General features: G+C 41.7%; 1 protein-coding gene across 3 annotated transcripts in view; it reads left to right on the top strand.

Annotated features, from left to right (window-relative positions):
- The window catches only part of DENND6A (DENN domain containing 6A), a 49,054-nt gene extending 35,332 nt beyond the window's left edge, over positions 1 to 13,722 (top strand). For 2 of the 3 annotated variants that reach the window (XM_054977836.1, XM_054977834.1), the window contains exons 13-20: positions 478 to 543; positions 636 to 700; positions 3,501 to 3,590; positions 4,919 to 4,972; positions 5,059 to 5,168; positions 6,884 to 6,986; positions 8,960 to 9,034; positions 12,400 to 13,722. In XM_054977836.1, coding sequence (XP_054833811.1) covers positions 478 to 543; positions 636 to 700; positions 3,501 to 3,590; positions 4,919 to 4,972; positions 5,059 to 5,168; positions 6,884 to 6,986; positions 8,960 to 9,034; positions 12,400 to 12,525 — 689 coding nt within the window. In that variant the 3' untranslated portion in view covers positions 12,526 to 13,722. Of the gene's footprint in view, positions 1 to 477; positions 544 to 635; positions 701 to 3,500; positions 3,591 to 4,918; positions 4,973 to 5,058; positions 5,169 to 6,368; positions 6,852 to 6,883; positions 6,987 to 8,959; positions 9,035 to 12,399 lie in introns of those variants that run through there. The other variant, XM_054977835.1, reaches the window with a different exon arrangement.
- The last annotated feature ends 548 nt before the right edge of the window (positions 13,723 to 14,270 follow it).

Here is a 14,270-nt window from a genome sequence, read left to right as displayed (position 1 = left end):
CATGGCTCTGTATCTGAAACTATTTATACTAGCAAAGTTCTTCATCAGGCAGAAAGGAATGGTTACTATTTTCAATAATTTAGAGCAAAGCTACATTGATTTTCATTTCTCATATATAAAAGTTGTCTTCTTGATCACATCTGAAGAGAGCAAGGCTGTGCAAAGCAGATAAGATGTTAAGTTCTTCACACCAATATCCACCATTTTCTCAGGGCCCAACCTGCTACTTTTCCTTCGCTATTTCTGTGATATAATGGTAGCTTGTACAATTTTGACATTGCTGCTACTGTCACAGGAAGAGTGAGAGTCATGAAGAGTTTTGCTTACCACTGAGGAGAGGTGTCACTATGAGGTGTCGCATTTGGAAATAAAAATCAGCATAGCACCTGTCTGTGTGTAGAAGCATGCATTGGGCTCTTCAAGCAACTGGCATTTGGATACTATACTCAAGTGCTGTACCTTTCATCTTTTTGGCAGGTGAAGTCCCAAAGCAAGTGAAAGTGAAAAAGCTAAAAAACTTAAAGACTTTGGATTCTAAACCTGGTAATGTTTCATCACAATGAACTAAAATATTGCAGTATGCTATTACCTTGTAAGACAAAACCAGAGGAAAATCCTATGATTCTTTTCCTTAGGTGTTTATACATCATATAAACCATACTTGAACAGAGATGAAGAAATCATAAAACAGTTGCAAAAGGTAATATTTGTTAATTAAAGCACTAACATTTTCAAGGGTTTTGTGCAGAGTCAAGAAAATAAAGAGCACGTATGTCTAACATACAGTGCAAATCAACTATTCCTTTAATGAGGAAATGTTTCCTGTCTACCTCTTCCTTACAACTTCACTGTGCCTTCTTAATCATGCTTGGGAATTTTAACCTGGAATTGATATTTTTAATGAAGAATTAAGACTGTAATCTTGTGACATTATCAGAGTGGAAAATGCAGTCCAGTGATCCAGTTGGGATTGACAGACATAGTTTACATTCTTGGTCCTTGGAAAAGGAAGCTGGGATACTAAAAGGATCACGATCACAAGATGCCCTTTAAGTCCACAAAAGGGCTTGCATCAGAATGTTTGACTCCCAGGTTCAAGGGAAACCTCATTTGGAACTCCTGAAGGTTTAAGTGGCATAGGGAGGCTATTAGGGGAGCGAGGAGGTAGAGAAATCTGAAACCCTGTTTTATACATAAAGTTAGCATACCAGTCCTCTGGATTGCCAAGCATTTTGACAAGATTTTAATGTTAATAAGTAGGGAAATACTAGCTTAGTTTTGATGTAAAAGCTTGTTTAAATACTATTTCAGTTAATTTGCTGTTTTTTAATATATTGTATACTTGCATTCTCTCTCTAAGTGTTGGGACCTCTAGTTAAGTTGAAACATGGATTTAAGCAACTTGTGCAGGTTTACTTAATCCTACTATATAATTGAGTAAGCGTGTTTCAGACAGCTCACTTTATACCCTGGTGCACCACCAGACGGCGCTGCTGCAGAGGGAAGCCCAGGCAAGGCCCATGTCACTACAGAAAATGTGCTGTTGCAGAAAGGCCGGGCCGGAATTGGGAGGGGAACAGGGGGCAATACCAGCCCCCTGCCTTCACCCAGCTGGTATTAGGAGCGGAACAGGTGGCAATGCCCACCCCTGCCTTAACCCAGCTGGTATTAGGAGTGGAGCAGGTGGCAATGCCTGTCCAGTGCCTTAACTCAGCTGGTATTAGGAGCGGAGAAGGTGGCAATACCTACCACCACCTTAACCCAGCTAACATTAGGAGCGCAGCAAGTGGTAATGCCTACCCCCTCACCTTAACCCAGGTGGTATTAGGAGCGGGACAGGTGGCAATGCCCACCCCTGGCAATTCCGACACCCCACCTTAACCCAGCTAATATTATGAGTGGAGCAGGTGGCAATGCCCACCCCACCTTAACCCAGCTGGTGTTAGGAGTGGAGTAGGTGGCAGTGCCCATCCAGTGCCTTAACCCAGCTGGTATTTTGAGCGGAGCAGGTGGTAATGGCCACCGCCCACCTTAACCCTGCTGGTATTAGGAGCAGGGCAGGTGGCAATGTCCGTCCCCTGCCTTCACCCAGGTGGTATTAGGAGCAGAGCAGGTTGTAATGCCCACCCCCACCTTAACCCAGCTGGTATTAGGAGCGGGACAGGTAGCAATACCCGGCCCCCTTCAGCCATCTGGGATCAGAAGCGGAGCAGGTGGAAATGCCCACCCATCATTTTAACCCAGCTGGTATAAGGAGCAGAACGGGTGGCAATACCCACCCCCCCTTCAGCCACCTTGGATCAGGAGCAGAACAATGCCCGTCCTCACCTTACCCAGCTGGTATTAGAAGCGGAGCAGGTGATAATGCCAACCCCCAGCAATTCTCACCCCCTGCCTTAAGCCAACTCATATTGGGAGCAGAGCAGGTGGCAATGCCCACCCCTGCATTAACCCAGCTGGGATTAGAAGCAGAGCAGGTGGCAATGCCCATCCAGTGCCTTAACCCAGCTGGTATTAGGAGCACATCAAGTGGTAATGCCTACCCCCCACCTTAACCCAGCTGGTATTAGGAGCGGGACAGGTGGCAATGCCCACCCCCGGCAATGCCCGCCTCCTTCAATCTTCGGGAAGAAGGCACTGAGCAGGCGGCAATGCCCTCACCATCTTCACCCTGTCGGAAACAGAAACCAAGCAGGCAGCAATGCCTGTCCCCCTTCAACCTGCCAGAATCAGGAGCAGAGCAAGTGGCAATACCCACACCCCCTTCACCCATCTAGTATTAGGAGCGGAGTAGATGGCAATGCCCACCCCTCACCTTAACGTAGCTGGTAGTAGTGGCGCAGGTGGCAATGCCCACACCCCACCATAACCCAGTTGGTATTAGTAGTGGAGCAACTGGACATGCCCGTCCCCCTTCACCTTGCTAGGATAAGGAGTGGAGCAGGTGCCTACCCCGGCCATCATCCAGTTGGGATCAGGAGTGAAGCAGGTGGCAATGCCACCCCATGCTTTCACCTGGCTGGGATCAGGCGCAGAGCAGGAGGCAATGCCCTTATTCCCTTCTTCTAGTCAAGATAAGGAGCAGAGCAGGTAGCAATGCCCACCCCCTTCAATCTACTGGACTAAGTCACTGAGCAGGTGGCCATGCCACCACCGCCTTAAGCCAGCTGGTATTAGGAGCGGAGCAGGTGGCAAAGCCCCCCCCCCACTTCACGTAGCCAAGATCACGTGTGGAGCAGGTGACAATGCCCACTCCTTCCTTCACCGGCCAGAAGGAATGCTTGCCTATCCACCCTCCCCTTTCTAGAGCCCAGTGTATTTTTTCCCACAATGGGCTTTGTTGGCAGTAGCTTTATATTAATAATGATTTTCAAATGAACTCTTAATTTAAAGTGTACTTTAAAGTTAGGCATATGTGTATAATACAATGGAGTTAGATTATAGATTGAAGTCTTTGTAATAATGAAATAGAATACTACTTACTGTGATTGCCTTTATAGGGAATACAACAGAAGCGTCCTGCAGAAGCCCAAAGCATAATCCTTCGACGCTCTTTCTTGGAACTGACCCAAAGCTTCATTATTCCTCTGGTAAGATATCATATGTATAACCCATCTCTGCTGACTGATAGTGACAAATATTTTAACTGAAATATGTTACAAGTTCAGAGTGAGGACAAGCATAATGGGTTTTATGCAAAGTACCATGAGCAGAGGTTTCAGAATAGAATTTCTTTGGCTGCATGTTCCTGCAGCAGCCCATTGCATCCCCTCCCAACATTGGAGCCCCCAGGACAGTACTGGGTGCATTGGAAGAGGGTGCTGTGGGGGTGGGGGATTCAATAAAATCCACCACCTGCAATAAACAAACTTTGGATCCAAACCATTAAGTTTTTATCCATAGGTGAAGGTCACCTTTACATCTTGCATCACATTTGGAAAATATTTTAAATAATTACTTTTTAAAATGGGATAATCTATTTCTATCTCAGTGTTGTGTAAAACCTACATTCAAACCAATAAGGGGATAATTCTTCATACCCCTGGACTGAGTGTGGACAAAAACATCACACATGTCTTTATTAGTTCTGTGTTTACACCTGAAATCTTATAAAGGCAGACCTTAATTTGTAGGTGAGTTATGATTCCTTGAAAATTCCCTTTAATAATAATATTTATAACTTTTTACCAAAATAATGTTAAATATGCAGACTCTTAATTAGATTAAATCCTCTCTTTGAGGGCCTGTATGTAAAGAGAGAGCAGGTGTGTGGATTGTTTATTTTATTCATTTTATTCAACTTACTTATAGCCCAATTTTTCTCACTGAGACTCAAGGTGTATTACAGAGTACACAAAGGAAAAGGGGTCCAAAGTGGCACGTGCAATGTGCATGTGTAGGTTCACTCTGAAGCAGCAGCCCATGAACTACAAGGGGCTGCCATGTGCATGCACATACTGTGTACACATGGAGATAGATCAAGATGAGTAGCCGTATTTGTCTGTAGCAGTAGAAAAGAGCAAGAGTCCAGTAGCACCTATAAGACTAACAAAAATTGTGGTAGGGTATGAGTTTTTGTGAGTCACAGCTCACTTCTTCAGTTACATGGGACTCTGTAGATCATATATGTACACATGGGACTCTCTAGATCATTGCAGTGAAGCATAACCTCTGAATTCTGAGAAACTATATTTACTGCAAATGAGAGATATTTTCTTCTATCCTTCAAACCCATGAGGTTTTGTGTAATGTTTGATTATCAGAATAATATGATGGCAGTGTGTCACATTTCAAAACTGCTCATCTGGTCAGCTTATTTTTGGATGCAGGGAGCTAAATGGAATAGACTTACGGATGTGTAAAATATAGTGATGCAAACATTGGGATTTATCCTTCAAAATATTTGTTGTTTTCTCAGGAACGATATGTGGCAAGTCTGATGCCTCTTCAGAAGAGCATATCACCTTGGAAGGTGAGAATATTTTCATTATTGGAGACTTGGTTTTGTGAATGGTCTCAAGTTCATGCTTTATGGTTACAGCTTTGTTTCCCTTGTAGAGCCCACCCCAGTTGAAACCATTCAACCAAGAGGAATTTATGAAAACTCTAGAAAAAGCAGGGCCACAACTTACATCTAGATTAAAAGGAGACTGGATAGGACTGTACAGGTAACTTTGTCCACTGAATAATGCTAAAATGTACATAGATTACAACCTAGGCTAGATATAAATACACATTAATCAGTTGCATTTTTAAAAAATACATATTTGAAGGAGAGAAAAACCTTGTTTATATTACTGTTACTTTGCATCATGTTAGTTACGCATTTTTAGCTTATAAAAATTCACAATTTTTTTAACCCATCTTCCATATTCAAAGAGTATTTCAAAATGTAGTAACCTATATTCTCCATCATTACTTAATCTGCAAAGAATCTATACATCCTGTGCTTGCCCTAGTCTTGTGTTCAGTATTTGGCCATCAGTGGTACATCGCTATATAGATTCTTTACTTTCTCTAAGGCCCATAATAATCCAGAGGGAAGTTCCTATGCACAAGCCTCATTGAAATTAATTAAATTAATAAAAAGATTGCATAACAGAACTTCACTCTGGATTGTGTCCCAAGATATTAGATGCTTGAGATTCTACTGTAAATGAAATCAGCATAATTCTTTGTTTCCTCTGTAGGTGTAGTTATGGCTATGTTGTCCCTGACTTTTTTCCCTCACCCTGTTTTGTAAGTTCATTGTATATTGTAAAACCATCCTGAACTAGCTATGTTACAGAATCTGGGGTGCTAACGTTACTCAGTTAGAAAGCTGAAGTTTTCAGTGTTTTTTAGTCATTGTAATGAAACAGGTGGTCGTTGTCCAGATTTGGGAAAAAATAGTAGTAAAATAAATATCTATTAGTACAAAAATTAGTGTCAAAATGTCTGAAAATGAAAGGGGAAATCAATGAGAATGAAATGGGGAAACAAGCAAAGAAATTAGGCAGGGCAAAAACGCTTGTGTCAAATATGTACAAAACCTTAGTGAACAGTACTGTATTTGCACCTTCCTATTCTACAGAAGAGTTGCATCATTTCTGTGCTCGGCACAATGCTTAACATGTTGCTGACACTACTAGAAGGCAATATAAAGGTGATTATTTTCCAGAACAAATAAAATATATTGATGATGATAACTGTATTTTTATAGTTTACAAAACACTTTAAAGCTGCCGAGTCACATCATTCTGCCCCTCTGCAGTTCTTTTGAAGCAGGTTATCACTATCATTGTTTTATATTTGAATAATGCTGCATAAAAGTGGCTTGGCACAGCAAACCCACTGAGTCCATAACTGTCCTGGGATTTTAAACACAGGTGTTCTGGATCCAGGCTCAACATAACCTCTGTATTAATAGATCGTTTCATCTTGAGAAATCTGAGGCCATTGCTTCCAAGTGCATCAGCAGTCACTTGTCAAGTTCCTCATCTTGCAAAAGTCCAAACACCCCAAAGAGTGAGACTCTAGTTAATTATCCCATTAAATTAATCATACCATTCTTCCACAGGCACGAGAAGTAATGATAATGGTGGAAGCAATCAAATCACTATATTTGATCATCAGATTGTATCATCAGATTGTAACAAGCTATTGTCATGAGGGGGAAAAAGATTCCCCCCCCCGCGAGCTACTATAGACAGAATTATTGCGGGGAGGGTGTCTGGAATTCTCCACATTCACTATGATTTCTCCTATTTATGCTTATAAGAGTGCTCTGTAATGTCTTGGAATTTGCCAAGTTCTTACACTTTAAATGTTTTTGGCCTGGAAGGCAGAGTTGATTCCAGAATGCCACTTTATTCCACTAATTAATTTTCCTTTTGTTTTAAAGACACTTCTTGAAATCTCCTAACTTTGATGGCTGGTTCAGGACACGACGGAAAGAAATGACACAGAAATTGGAGGCACTGCATTTAGAAGCACTGTGCAATGAGGTTAGAAAAGCAGTTTTGCTTGATGTTTTTCTTCCTTGTCCTTTCTAGGGGTATCATAATAAAAAGTACAATTAAAACCCCCAAAATGTTTAATTTAATGTGCAACTAAATGGTATGATGGTGATCTGTGAATTGATCTCCAGGTGACTTTTAACCTAAGCTTTTTATCTACAAAGACATTTTCTCTAGAGAAGTTCTCCTCCATGCAGTTACTATGTACCTGGTAGGGGAAGAAGACAAGCTAATACTAACTTGACAGCAGACTCTGTTTTTCTCAGAAGAAAATAGTAAAACCCCAGCACTATAGCACTGATCCAAGGTCACCACTCCTCCAGCTGCTTTTAAAGAATCCAGAAGTATTTAATCACATAGTGTATTTCATCCAGCGCTGTATCTAGTTGCACCCTTTTGTGGCTACGAATTGTTCTTACACGAAAAATATATCGAATAAAAACCACGAAGTAATAGTAGTAGTATTAATAATACCAATTTCAGTGGTCAGGATTCAAGGGGCTGTGTAGTCTTCTTTGTGCTCAAGTGGACTTCTCAGCCACTTCTTTCCTACCACTACCTGAAAAAGTTACCTTTGAAGGTAGCTAGAGTAGCATTCCGTTGAGTGCAAAGGGTTGTCATTAAAAGAGAAATTAGGATGCCTTTGTGCCTGGGTATCATTAGATCACAGCCTATGCTATTTTTAAACTTTTAACATTGAGTTCTTACGTATTCTGAACTTGTCTGCAGATGCATGGCAATATATGTGTGAACGCATGCACTTACCTTGTTTATTGTGGTACAAAGACCACTGGAGAGACAATGTGCACTGCAACAGCATTATTGGATGTGAGCTGAATTTTCCACTGAGCACAGAACTTACTCCATCATGACTGTGCTCTGGCAATCTGATATTAAACCTTGTAAAGCAAATTCCTAACATCATCAATGTACCCCTTACATTATTGGATTCAGAGTCAGAGACGGCGCACTCATTGAGGCCAGGTAGGTGGTGGCCTAAGGCGCGGGGTGCTGGAGGGAGTGCCACAGGAGGAGCGGGGGTGGGAGCGCACGCCACAGAGCAGCAGCCTCCTATCCCTCCCGCCCCGTGCCGCCGCTGGCAACACACGCTCCCGGCTGGGCACAGCCGCCACCAGCAGGCATCTGCCACGGTGCAGGCAACCGAGCGGGAGAGCTCAGAGGCCACCCACGCACCATCACAGCCGCTCGCCTCAGCGATCGGTCCGGCGGCGGTGCGTGCACTCCCGTCATGACGTCACACATGACGTCATCACGCAGGCCGGTGGGCTCGTGCTTACACGCGTGCGGGGGGCGCCCAGCCGGCCAGCCGTGAGCACCGAAAACTCTTGCACCGCCCCTGTTCAGAGTTTTGCAGAGGAAGTAAAAATCATTTATGCTTACACATTGGCCGGAGGGAGGGGGAGCAGTCCTCCTGTTTGCAACCTTCTTTTACTCTGGAAAACTTTACACCATAGGTTCTTTAGATCCCAGTTATTGTGTCACTTTCACAGAATGGTTGAAGATTTAAGGAAAAAATCAAAAGATTCTAATCTGTGCGGAACGATTCAATAAGAGAAGGTTATGAAAAGCATAATTGTGAAAGTCATTTTGTTTTCAATGTTTTCCATATTGTACACTTGTAAAATCTTATCTAGATTGTTTTCTTAAGCTTTAAATATCAGGTTAAGTATTTTAAACTTTGGAAATACAGCCCCCCCTTCCAACATTAACTTCAACATGATGATGATGTCAGGGAGTACATATAGTCATAATAAAAGCCTGCTGTTAACTGTGGTTTCAAGAGTTGAAAGTGGGCTGGGCTGCAGAATCTGGTTCTGGCTTTGAGGAACTTAATAAGGTAGGCATTTAAGACGTTTTATGAAGCTCCAATAAAAACACTTTTTAGTGGCCTGCCTTCAATGAAAATGTATTAATGTAACTTAACCATGTCTTTTTGGTAGGACTTGCTTTTCTGGAGTCAAAAACACACTGAAGTAGAAACAGTGGACCTTGTCTTAAAATTAAAGGATAAATTGGTGAGTGCTTAACAGTGAATTCCTGCACAAAAATTCTGTACAAAATAGTGTATTGTTCTGCTTTTTAAATATTATAAGAGTTGAGTATGATCTACCAACAAGATCTGAAGCTCACTCTAAGTGATTACAGAAGTGTTGCTATTACTCCCAAATATTCATTGTTTGGTTTGTGTGTGTTTTTAAGTTACATTTTGTACACATAACAGTTGCAGTAATGCTGAAATGCAGAGATATCCATACATTTCTGTTTATTTTAAGGATTGTTAGGATTGCGGGACCTTTCTGTAAAGACTCAGCATTACAATAAATGTGGGAGTATGTTCAGAGGACCTTTGCATCAGACTCCATGCTATGTGTTTATGAGTTTCCAAGGTGGATCTAAATATCTGGTTGTGGGGAGAGCTACTCTGGTTTTCTTTTAGTTGGATGGCAAAAATATTTTGGGGTTAGGGAAGTTGCTGTACATGAGCACATTTTCCCTCTTCCCCTGCCAAAAGAAAACAAGCAAATTTACAGTTAAAATGGCCTTCAGAAAACCCAGTGGGCCTGCACTCTGTCATAACTAGGATGGGGTTGGGGATATAACTCTCAGCAGCCCTCTGCTGTATTTCTCAGCGGGACGAGGGCTATGAGGGTGGACTAGGCTTCTCTGATGGCCTGTATGCTAAATTAACCCTCCTCTTTAACATCATTACTCCCTTGTTCATGCTTGGCTTTTTACCTCCTAGCCTCTATCTAAATCTAATTAAGCCTCTGTCATCAGTCGCATCCTGGACCCCATGATTCCCTGTTTTAATTAAGCTCTAAAATCAGGCAGTCCCTTTGGGCAGCCTCTCTAGGAAGAGCAGAAACAAAACAGCAGACCACAAAGCCACAGGGAAAGGATAGGCTTTCTCTTTCAAAAAGAAACAATTGGCTTAACACCATCTAGAGCAGGAAAATAACATATTGGTAACAGAAAACTTATAAAACCCTAACGTGTGAGTTGTACTTGCCTTTTCCAGGAAGCAAGGGAGGAGGAGTACCTTGCAAGATAGGCCCATGCCAGGCCAACATAGCTCAGGACGTGTGAATTGTAAGCGGTTTAGCTCAGGCATTAGTTTAGTCAGGTTAAGTTAGCTTTGTGTTGTTTTATCTGTTTGCATTCTCCTGTGCGTATGAAATCCTTCCCTGTTTTTTTTATTTCTCTCCTACAAGTAGGTTTGCCAGTTGCCCGCCAGTTTGCCCCTCTTCTCAGAGGGAGGTGGCAAGCTGCCCAGCGATTGCCTGCCACCAGCAGGCAATTCACACAAATGGGTGGCGCACGCACTCCCAGCTGGTATGATATGTCATTTCTGGATGTGATGTCATCACATTGCCCATGGGGGTGCCCCTGCACTTTGCACAGTACCAATTTCTACCCCAAACAAGGGTGGAATTGGCCCTGTGCAAAGCTGGGAGCACTCCTGTGACCAGCACGATGATGTCAGTGTGTGCTGATTGGGAGCGCATGTGCTTTGCATGCTCACAAAAAAAAGCCCCCGTGAATACTGCTTTCCCAACAGTTGCCAGGGAGACAACTTTGGCAACCCTACCTACAAATAGTGGCATACACCTTCCCTTCTTACTCTGTTAGGTTAACACAAGGTTAAATTTCTTGTGTTAAGAGAGCTTGTGTTGTCCCCAGATTGCTCAGATGTAAAAGGACTGGGTTTTGTGTATGCCAACTCTTAAATGAGTCAGGGTACATGTTTAACAATGAGAGATAGGTGTGACTCTGCCTCAGATCTTAAAGTGACTGGTGGTAGCAGCTGCCTGGTGATTGTATGGGGGCTATTGTTGCCAATATTGGCTGTTGTTGCAACAGCTAAATATGGCCCAGGGACTGAGGAAGTAGGGCCTTCCCTATCTAATTTTCCCTCAGTTCTTTCTGGAGGAACTTGTGACAGCCTGTTTGAGACTGCATCTCTGTAAATTCCAAGTACCTACTTGTTCCCTTCCATTAGTTGTAAGAAACTATTCGTCTAGTAACTTGCCACCAGTGTAACATGCTTGCATTTCTAGCTATCCTTACGGTTATAGGTGACACCTAGAAAGATGCTTGCAGAATAATGTGCTTTATTAGTAGCTCCCCCTGGTGGTCCCATACATTTATTGAAGTTGCCTCTGGTGATCATTTTTGAGCAATACATACTTGGTTTTTCCAATACCTGTGATTTAAAATAATCATCACTTTTATGGAGCAGAAGGTAATGAAGGGGAGCTACTTTAACCAACTTTCTGATTAAGTAGATTTTGTTCTATATAAATAAGTTACTTTGGGGTACCTGTGATCAGGATCCAGATGCTCCCACTTTTGGCAGGCCTCATTCCACACTGGTCACACTGACTCTATACACAGATTACTCCTATTAAGCATTGGTAAACACCTGAGCTGGGGCAGAGAGAGGCAGGTGGTGTCTGCATGAGAGTGGAATTGGAGAGTTTATCCTGGCCCTGTGGACTCAAATTTGAAGCATTTTAGGAAAGACAGTGGGATTTTCCTGTGCGCCTTTTCTAAGCCATCCAATGCAAACCATGCAGGGATCCCTCCCATGGATCTCAGCTGTGGTGCAGCCAGAGAAAAAAAGCAACCTGTTGAACCCTTCTGAATGGAATGGAAACTGGAGCTGTCCCTAGCAAATAAAAACATACCTGCTCATTTCCGTCTTGATTCATGAAGAGTTGCCAGGCTGACCATGAGAGCTTTGGAGATGGGACAGGGTGCAGAAATGACATAATACCGTAGAGTTTTGGAAGAAATTCCAGAGTGTTGCCTGACACACATTCTGTTTTTACTCTAAAGTGACATTGACACATCACACAATGTCAACCCCTACCCCACCCCCCATTTTTCCTGCCAGCCAAAATCGAAAGCTAACTAATGGTAAGCCTGGATTCACATGAATCTAAGATGGTTGTTTAATGTTAGTCCTGCAAATTTTAAATTTTTTTTATCTGGGACAGATCAGTTAATTTGAGTTTCATAGTATATTTTAATGTGAAATTTTTAGAAACGAAATGTTTCAGGGAAGTATACGAAGCCAGTATATGAATACCACCACCACCAACCAACAACAACAAAAGATAGGAGCCAGGAATACCCAAGAGGAATCTTGTCCCAGAAGCTACATGTTTAATTGCATTCCGAAGTAGGATGACATCAGTCTTGAATTTACAGGTCCTCAACTTCAGTAACATGTAAACAATTTTTGTTGGACGCTGGTAATGTACTTTTTTAGGTTGATATTTTGAAGACTTCAGTTTCCAAAATGTTCAGTTTTGATTACTTAACTAAATTGTCATGGATTACCAAAGATTTTAAATTGGAATTTATGTGATTACAGGCTGATGGAGAGAACTTACCAGTGAAACCTGGCACAATGGAAAAGTTACAGCTGCACATTGATTCAATTATACTAGCACTACCAGAAGATTTGCAGGGTATCTTGATCAAAACTGGCAAAATGTGACAAACTGTATTTTTATGCGGCCACATATCCCATGTCACACATTTCAGAGGTACCTAGAGGATGCCTTTTGAAAACTGCAGACATGCAGAGTGCTTTGTGCTTACTACTAAAAGTTTTAAAGCAGACTTTGAAAAATTAATCTTGAATACTGAAAGAAATGAAACGTTTTATTGTCGATTATGTATAAAATTAAGTGCTCTTATGGAAAATCAGCATGCGTCTTACATTTCTACCATTTGGGCCCACAATGAAGAACAACAGGCACTGCAGGACTTCTGAATTAGTGCCCAACTTCATTAAACTCAGGGGAAGCAATATTCATATTGGTTTCAAAAACTGTCTTACTTAAGGTAATAGCTAGTACTCTTTAGTGAGCATTTTCTTTAGATTTTTTAAATTTCCCATTACCAGCCCACTAAACATTGCTGCTCAATTCAGATGTCACAGAGTTGCCATGTTTTGGCAATTGAGAGAACCCTCTGCACTCCTCCTCTAGGCTTGTACACTCCACCACCCCTCCTACCATGGTGTGAAATACCGTAGTTTTCTCATGTCAATCTCTGAATGATTACCACTATTCATAGCTTGTTTCCAAACTAGGGCTGGAATAGGCTTCAGTCCCAGCTTCAGAGCAAGCTATAGTTTGTCTAATTCAAACTACATGGCAAACTATGATTATCCTCGAACCCTGAAAGGGAGAAGGAACCCACGGATGGTGCTCCTAGTTGCATTAGCTCCTTGATCATGGAACTAAACCAATGATTTGAGGTTTTCATTGCATAAAATTAATGCTTATTTGATCACAATATGTTCTGGAATGGATGTGGAGTAGCTGAAAAATGATGCAGTCTATTTTCACTAAGATTTGTATTTTTTTCTTTTTAATTGAGTTATATTAAAAAGGGTGCTTCTCATCAAAGATCTTAAACACTTCTTACCATGGTATCTAATTTTAAACAATACTAAAATTCAATGTCAAAGATTAATTAACTGAAACTTTGCCTATGTATGATGTTCCTTGCAGAAAATACATACTATTCCTAGTACTAAGATTATTACACACACAGAAAACACATCTCCTGATAAGTGTATGATTGAGGGCTTTCTCCCCTGATCATTCACTTGTTGGAGAGGGGAAAATAAGGGTGACTTGCAACCAGCTTGCTCTCCTTCACAGGAATCACAGTAATCTTCAGTTCAAGTATGTCAAGTTCAAGTTCCTGTATGTTAAGTATAGCACTATTTTGTGCATGTAGCACTGATCCAAAAAAGCAAGACCTGTGCAGAAACATACTTTTGCACGCAGATGGTCCTTGCTGGAGTGGGTGGATAGACATTTTCTCCAGAAAAATATTTAAAGTAAAAATAGCGTTAGATCACTGTCAATCCCGATTTTCCAAAGCTTTGGGGGTGGGGTCAGGAGGGAGGACTTTGTATCTTGACATGATATGTTTGAACTGCCTTTTTAATAGTGGTAGAGTAGGGAGGAGGAAGAAGCTGTCCTGATTTATATTTGTTACCGTTTTCTAGAGAGGCCGTTTGCAAACCACAAGTAATAGTGTGCATACTGTAAATATTCATAAAGAGCCATTTGTCATTGGCAATAAATTGTTGCTGAATATGTATACTCTGATTGCAAGAACATAACTGTTTCAGGACAGCCCTGTGTGAAATAGGACTTGGATGAATCATTCCAAGAATGTTATGACAGTATAGATGTATACCAGTATTGTGTGTACATCACT

Source organism: Eublepharis macularius, chromosome 4 (genome assembly GCF_028583425.1).
Source record: "Eublepharis macularius isolate TG4126 chromosome 4, MPM_Emac_v1.0, whole genome shotgun sequence".
NCBI classification, from domain to species: domain Eukaryota; kingdom Metazoa; phylum Chordata; class Lepidosauria; order Squamata; family Eublepharidae; genus Eublepharis; species Eublepharis macularius.
This window is presented reverse-complemented; position numbering and strand designations above follow the sequence as displayed.